General features: G+C 44.6%; 1 protein-coding gene across 1 annotated transcript; it reads left to right on the top strand.

Moving 5' to 3' along the window:
• Positions 1-754: 754 nt before the first annotated feature.
• LOC125913826 (olfactory receptor 51I2-like) lies at positions 755-1,767 on the top strand. The gene has a single exon (XM_049618949.1). The coding sequence runs from the start codon at positions 802-804 to the stop codon at positions 1,738-1,740; it is 939 nt and encodes a 312-aa protein (XP_049474906.1). The 5' UTR covers positions 755-801; the 3' UTR covers positions 1,741-1,767.
• The last annotated feature ends 6,556 nt before the right edge of the window (positions 1,768-8,323 follow it).

The raw sequence follows: 8,323 nt of genomic DNA, 5'->3' as shown, positions 1-8,323 counted from the left end.
TACCTGGGTCTCCAAGCTCCTCCACCCTAATCAGCAAGGAATCTAAGATGCTGTGGCCTTGCTTTGTTAGGTTTGGCAGAGGAAAGAGGAAGGGAAAATATTTCTGGAGTTCTTCTCCCAAAGATGGGTGCCTGAACCTGAAACAGTTTTGTCAGACGAAAAGCCTTTTGGCCCTCACTGTCTTCATCCATCATGAGGGAATGAAAATGACGGGGTTTCCAAAATATCAGAATGACAGGAGAATTCAATATGTAAACACTCTCACAAAGAAATCATTGTGGCTTATCCTGTAGAACGCAGTCAGTCATGTGTCATTATACAAAAGCTGAGCAACGCAGTACATGAGGCTTTCTATGTGTGAGGGGTTAATAACGTGAGTTATTGATAACTCAAACTGCCAGTGTCCTTTATAATAACTACCTATGAATTGCACTTAACATATTTCTAGTCAAAGTTGCTTCAGGGACACCTTAAAATGGTAGATAATATTGCTTAACATAACATGACTCAAATGTTTACTTTGTACCTAGTTGATATTTGTGAAGCTTTACCAATGTCTTCCTTCATTTATAAAACAAAAGGTTATTAGCCAAGCCTATAGCCTGACGATCCTACAATATGAAGAAAAGAAGAATGCCTGTGTTTTCCCCTAACCAGTGATTTCAGGAAGGCATCAGTTTCCACCTGTGTAGACTTCACCCCCTGTGTGTCTTACTCCCTGGCTTCTTGCCCTCCAGTAGGGGCAACTCCCAGAAGTCCCCAGGTTCCAATCCTGAAAAGTGCCCTGGCCTCCCCCCAACCATGGGACTGTTCAATGTCACTCATCCTGCTTCCTTCCTCCTGACCGGCATCCCTGGGCTGGAGAGCTCTCATGCCTGGCTAGCAGGGCCCCTCTGTGTCATGTATGCTGTGGCCCTCGGAGGCAACACTGTGATCCTGCAGGCCGTGCGAGTGGAGCCCAGCCTCCATGAGCCCATGTACTACTTCCTGTCCATGCTGTCCTTCAGTGACGTGGCCATGTCCATGGCCACACTGCCCACCGTGCTCAGAACCTTCTGCCTCAATGCCCGCAACATTGCCTTCGATGCCTGCCTGATCCAGATGTTTCTCATTCATTCCTTCTCCATGATGGAGTCGGGCATTCTTCTGGCCATGAGCTTTGACCGCTATGTGGCCATTTGTGATCCCTTACGCTATGCTGCCGTGCTCACCAATGAAGTCATTGCCGGAATAGGCATAGCTGTGGCTGCTCGGAGCTTCATCATCCTCCTTCCCCTTCTCTTCCTCTTCAAGAGGCTGCCTATCTGCAGATCCAATGTTCTTTCCCATTCCTACTGCCTTCACCCAGACATGATGAAGCTGGCCTGTGCTGATATCACTATCAACAGCATCTATGGATTCTTTGTTCTTGTATCCACCTTTGGCATGGACATGTTTCTTATCTTCCTCTCCTATGTGCTCATTCTGCACTCGGTCATGGCCATCGCTTCCCGAGAGGAACGCCTGAAAGTTCTCAACACATGCGTGTCACATATCTTGGCTGTACTTGTGTTTTACGTGCCGATGATAGGGGTCTCCACAGTGCACCGCTTTGGGAAGCATGCCCCACGCTATGTACATGTCCTCATGTCCAATGTTTACCTCTTTGTACCTCCTGTGCTCAACCCTCTCATTTACAGCGCCAAGACAAAGGAGATCCGCCGAACCATTGTCCGTATGTTTCGGCGCATGAAAACATGACTTTCATGCTTGCCTTTAATATCTGATGTTGACTGTAGCCATAAGGCTTCATCCGTGGTGTCATTGTCGTCATCATCATCACCATTGCCATCATCATCATCTTCATATCACGAACAATGAGACAGACTGTGTGGTGGGGGAAAAGTAAAAGATCAGGACATGGAGCTACACAATTTGTACATAAAACATATGAAAGTATATTCACAATATACTCAATGGCATTCACAGAAAGGTGAAAATCGGGGACAATTGAATGATATGACACAACTTGAAAGGAAGATCCATCTAAACTATTCATTTCCCACACAAAAAATCTCTTATTGATGTAGTAATAATTAATACATTAAGACTTTAAAAATGCCAGTATCTGTTAGAAATTACTAATGTTCATTAATTCATGTTACCTTCCCAACAATCTCATGAGGTGTAAAGAATTAAGTTTGTTTTTCAGAGTAACACAGATGATAGATAGGTGACCCAGATGAGACTCAGTTCTTGTCTGTCTCCACTCTGAGTATTCTAACCCCTACCAATACTGTCTCTCTGTCGAGTTGGTCTGACTGCTAACATTACCACTGTTGTCCTTCCCTTCACCTCCACTGTTTCAAATTCACAAAGTGAAATTTGATGAACGGTCAGGACCTGCCATAAGATATATGAACAAATGGGACTCAGGGTAACTGCTCAAAGCTGAGTCTAAAAGAAACTCCATTTCTTCTCTGTTTCCTTCATCTGCTCACCAATCTGTCCTCCCACAGGGAAAACAATATTCAATATCTGAACCATAGATCCTTGTACTTTTGGACATTGGGCTAAGTAAGTGCATGATTTCTCTTCATTTTCTTTCACGGGATTGTAATTGTTACCCACACTATGACCTAAGATATGTCAAAAATTATGCCTTTCTAGGATTTCTAGCTACCAGGGCTTAGGAAAAACAGAATAGAGAATTTATGGTTTAGATCTTATAAAATAATTATTTTCGACCTTCTATTAAAATGGTTTTCTTCACACTCTTTCCTTGATAGCAGGGAAACTCCTTGGCCATACTTGATTGCTCTCAGATGACATATGTGTTTACATCTAGACTAAATTAAAGGAGGTGCCCTGTGGAGACTGACCTACTCACCAGAAATACTGGGTCAGAGACCTCAGCGCAGCTGAGCATAAAGTTATCCAGAGTTTTCTCTCTGTGAAGCTCTCCTGAAGGAATATGAAGGAGAAGTATCAGGTGCCAGAGGGAGGGACCCATTTCTGAATGGAAACGTTTTAAGTATTTGGGATCCCAGTTTCCATATATGCCCATAAGTGAAATACAGGACTCCTAATGTAAGTGCTCTTATCCACTAAATAAGCTAATTTACAAGCGTGACTGACCACCAATGCTCAGCATGTTTTTAAATGGAAAATAATGAGCCAGACTGTGGTCTTCAGTCAGTTTAAATAGTGACCTTATTGATTCTTGCAAAAAGCTCTATATCGGCAAATCAAATAATAATAGTAACAATTTGTAATGCCCTGAGCGCAGTGTTGAGAGAATTTACAAATAAAAAACAAGACTTGGGGAAATTGTCATTGATTCCTATCCTGGGGAGAGAGGGGAAGACAGTCCCTATGACCACAGCCTTGACATTGACAGCCCAGGGTATAAAGGAGAAAGGACAGGGAGCACTGGAATAGGAGTCTCCTCTAAGCGCTGCTGGCTCCTCTCCACTTAATTTCCTCCCTTCTTTCTCCATCATCAATTAGAAAAGCGGCTTGTCTGAGGGGATAGAGAAAAGGTACTTTTAGGTTTCTCTTCCTCGTATGAGGCAGGTGCCATAACATAGAGGCACTCCTGCGTCTTTTATCCTGAGAAGGCCAAAAACAAGCCCAGTTGTCTGGTTTGCATAGAAACTCTCTTTGCAGTCAAAGCATAAGAGACTGTTAAAAACTGAGAACAAACTGAGGGTTGATGGGGGGTGGGAGGGAGGGAAGGGTGGGTGATGGGTATTGAGGAGGGCACCTTTTGGGATGAGCACTGAGTGTTGTATGGAAACCAATTTGACAATAAACTTCATATATTGAAAAAATAAATAAATAAATAAATAAATAAATAAATAAATAAAAACTCTCTTTGCCTCTTTCTTCATAACAAGCTTTTTTTTTCCTTTTAACTCAACGTTTTTCCCTATTGAAATGGGGAAATACCTGAATTTTGGCCAAGTAAAAAAGGAACAGAGAGTATTTTATATTTCTTTTGGTTTAGGCCCTTAAAGTCCACCTCAAAAATTAAGTCACCTTAGAAATTAAACACTAACCATGGTTCAGCTAAGCTTGGGTGGGGACAATATTGAATTGTGTGTGTGTGTGTGTGTGTGTGTGTGTGTGTATGGCGGGCTAATCTCTGAGTAATAAAGGTCATGCCGATCAGGGAAAGGGTTAGCAGTAAGCAGGGGTAGATATGGGACCCTCAGGGAGGTTGACTGCAGCAGTGGCAGGGTTTGGGGGCAAAAAAGGATGAACGCATTCCAGACCTGCCTATGTTAAGCACCATGGATGGACTCTCACAAACAGTTCCTGATAAGGTCCCAATAAAGAGTCAGGGATAAAAATCCCTGGTGACAGCCCAGTCAGGACCCCTCTCACTCGAGAACTTTGTTACTTTCGCTCAATAAACTACCGCTTTGCTCACTCGTGGCTGTCCGCGAGATTCATTCCTGGACTCAGTGAGACAAGGACCCGAGTGTCTCCCACCTTGTGGTATAAATTGGCATTGCCTGTCAGCGGCTCCTATCTCATCCTCCAGGGCCTGTGTTGGGTAGGTCAGATGAGGAGAACAAAAGCAAGAGAAATGTAGCTGAAATTAAACCTCCTTACAGCTTGCAGCCCACTGATACGTACCTGAAACATGCAGACCATGACCTTCCTCAAGGAACTCATGGCTGCCTGAGTGCCTTAATGTTTATGTTTTATTAAAGACTGAAGGTAACATTATCCTTTTTTAAATATTTATTTATTTGGGGGAGAACACAAGGAGGGGAGGGGCAGAGAGAGAGGGGGACAGATATTCCAAAGCAGGCTTTGTGCTGACAGCAGAGAGCCCGATGCGGAGCTTGAACTCATGAACCGCAAGATCATGACCTGAGCCGAAGTCAGATGTTCAACTGACTGAGATACCCAGGTGCCCCTAAAGGTAACCATATGTAAACAGCATCTAGCCCTGCAAGGTCCTCAAAGTCTTGCTTTAAAATTCTTTAGAAACTTACTTTATCTCTATCCACCCTCCTTCCATCAACTTAGAAGTATACAATCAGTCACTCCTCACATTCCCAGTGCAGCTCTTTCTGCTCACAGGTCCTGTCCCCATGCTTTAATAAAAATCACCTTTTTGCACCAAAAATGTCTCAAGAATCCTTTCTTGACCATTAACTCTCAAGCACAAACCTTCAAATCCTATCAGGTCAATGAAGAGACAGAATAAATTAGAACGAGATTTATGATAGGATAGGATTCCTGACCCCCATGCCTCATAGTAAGACTCACAGTAAAATCAATACAACTAGAATGTGATGCAGAATTGAGAAAACACATATCCACGTTGTGTGGCCTTCCATGCAATTAATTTTTGTGTGAGCCCAGGAAGTGGGAGAACCTTCAGAAATGAGAGCAGGGTAGCAGAGGGCTATGACCAGGCCCCTGGGCATGGCTGACCATCAGCCCCAATTTCTCAGTCCCACTGAGGTTCACCGCACCTCCAGGAAGCCATCTCCACACTTGATCAGTTCTGCTAGGATGGGACAGCTTTGCTGCTGCTGTTGTGATTCAGTAGGATGAGAAGTGCTCTTCCCCAGAATCAGGGGTACAGACGATCTTTCTTCTGGGTTACGGTTCTCCCCAGCAAGGGCATTGCCTCGTCAGGAGAATATCCGACCCTCTTTTGTCAGCTGCACATATTTTCCCACCGTGCTGATGCAGGGTGGACTCAGGACCCTGCACCGCTCTGTTTCATGTTCAGGAAAGAGGGGATCCATGTGTTGGTGGCTGTGCACTGAGCACAGGAATGCCCTCCAGACAGCTCAGTGGGGTGTGTGCCCTGAAGAGGGCTCAAGTTTCATAGAAACAACGAAGAGCTCATGAAGTCAGCAGTCACTTTGTGAATTACTATCTTCCCAACTTCAAACAAGTAATTGGGTCCCTGCTGAGCAATTACCCCATGCAGGGGAAGAGGAGGACCTCTTATCAAGCAGCACCTGAACACGAATGTCTGTTGGGAAGGTCATGGAGAAGTCATGACTGCTGGCTGACCCAAGAGCTGGACCCCAGCAGTGGGGGCTCCTCACCCCTGACCCTGTCCTTGGAATGTGCATAATCTGTCTTCCTTCTCGCTGAAACAGCCCCAAGGGCATGACCTTGAGATAGTCATGTCTTGCTGAGACCAGGAGGAGGGTATACAACGGAGCCCAGTTGTGTCCTCTATATAAACCGAGTTCTGGTGCCTGGTGCAGACATCTACTAGCTTGCCACCACCCAAGACAAACCTCCTATCTTTGTTCCCTTGCTCAGGAGTTCTGCTACCTACCATCTGGGGTGGCCTGCCTCTTTCCTGGTCTCTCCCTGCCCTCCAATTAAGGCAGTCGGTTTCAGATGACACCTGGGAAACTTCCCAGGAGCTTGAGAAGCAACAGTTCAGGTGTAGGGAGCAGTGGCAGGCAGGAGTCACATCACTCACTGCACTCTCCTGCCTGAAGCAGAGTTGCTGGCCTGGGTCTGCATCTCCGCCCGGGCTCCAGCTTGTGCTGGGCAGGATCACTTTGCTGCAGCTCTGGTAACACCACCTTTGACTCCCCCACCCAGAGGTGGCGATGGCTTCCTACTGTTGCAAATCTCTAGGTTGTATTCCCTTCTGCTGGTCAGTTTCTCAGCTCTTGAAACCTGTATAAACAATTCCCAGGATTCAGCTCATTGTGTTTTGTTTTGGGTTTGTTTTATTTGTTTGTTTGTTTGTTTTTTTTTTGTACTGGTTATTATGTTACTGTCCCTCTGTCTCGATCTCACCCTTTAAGCTATTCTTTGTGATTATGAGGCTGAGCCTCTGTAAATGGCATTTCTCCTTCTCCAACCCGTTCCCCAAATCTGTAAATGAGGGTGAGGGGGGCTGCGGTAGGAAGGAATGCCAGTGGCATTATTGGTTCTATTTTGCAACTTTCCACGTTGCCAGAACCAGTCTTACCAAGACCTATAAAAGACCTCGGAACAAGCCTGAGAGACCCCCGGCCAACCTCACCCCCATTTCAAAAGAGTGAGCCTCAGACACACGGGCTTCTTCTCTGAACTTTTGACACTCCAGAACCACCTAAATAGCACCCACTCTTCAAAATCTGAGTTTCAGCTCTGAGGGGCTCCTCCTCCAATCTCGTCAGATTTAATACTGTCATCCCCTCCTTCTGTTCCCCAGACCCAGGGTTAGAAGTGACTTCTGGAATTGACACCTTCACATTCCCTTTTGGTCTCCTTGGTCCTCTAATACTTGGCCAACAATTTTTTACATTATTTTTTTTCTCAATCTAAGGAACTGATGTGGTTATATTCTGACTGTACTATCTCTGGACCCTGGCTTTTGTCTCCTGGGTTAGAGTATGACTAATACATACAAATTCAGTACTGAATACTGCATTCTGAGACCCAGGCTAGGATGTGGAGACACAGTGCTGATCAGGAGCACTGGAATCCTTCTCTGGGAGGACTTGTATATTTGGAAACACAAGTGAATCCATTATTGATGTCTGTGTGGAAAGATTATTATCAAGAAAGTAAGGCATACTGTGGGAATAGCAGATGTTATATTACATAAATAGTCAGAAACACTTGAACAAAATAGAAACTAAAATTTCACAGATGTTTATTCAAGAAACACATTCACAATATTTTCATCAAATAGAGCAAGGATCATGAGTTCATCCATTCAACAAATGCTTATGGAGCATCTACCAGGAATCCTACAATATTTCAAATAAGGTGGACACAACTGTGAACAAACTAATCAAGGTTCATTCTGATCATGCCTTTGTTTCACTATAGATGACAGGCAACAAACAAGTAATAAGAAAATTTCAAAGCATGAAAGCGGGATGAAGAAAACAAAGTCCAAACTAGGAAGGTACGATTGATATGCTCAGGCTTGCCACAACGCTTCACACAGTGGCAGGCACTTCATAAAAGCTTCACATGTATTGATTGAGTAAACAGAGGAAGTTTCCGGAGAATCAGGCATTGTCAGATTGGCAGTTTGTTTCACTATTTTTTGTTGTCCTTTACAGTGGAAACAACTGATGTGGTTACAAGGAGGTAAGGGGAAGCTTGCCTAAAGCATAGGGTTTGCTCATGTCAAGAAGAAGGAACTGCTTCTGTCACAGCGGTCGCTGAGGAAGAAAGTCAAGACAGAGAAGTAGGAGACAATATGGAAGGAAAAGGGGACCAGCAGACAGGTCGGGAGGAGATGAAAAGGTGAGACATCAAGGAGAAGTATGGAAAGGTCTGGAAGAAAGAAGAGCATAAGCAAGAGGAAGGAGAGTAACTGGAAGAGGGGAAGGAGATTGAGGGG

Source organism: Panthera uncia, chromosome D1 (assembly GCF_023721935.1).
Source record: "Panthera uncia isolate 11264 chromosome D1, Puncia_PCG_1.0, whole genome shotgun sequence".
NCBI lineage: Eukaryota > Metazoa > Chordata > Mammalia > Carnivora > Felidae > Panthera > Panthera uncia.
Note: the sequence above shows the minus strand (reverse complement) of the source record. Positions and strands in the feature narration are given on the sequence as shown.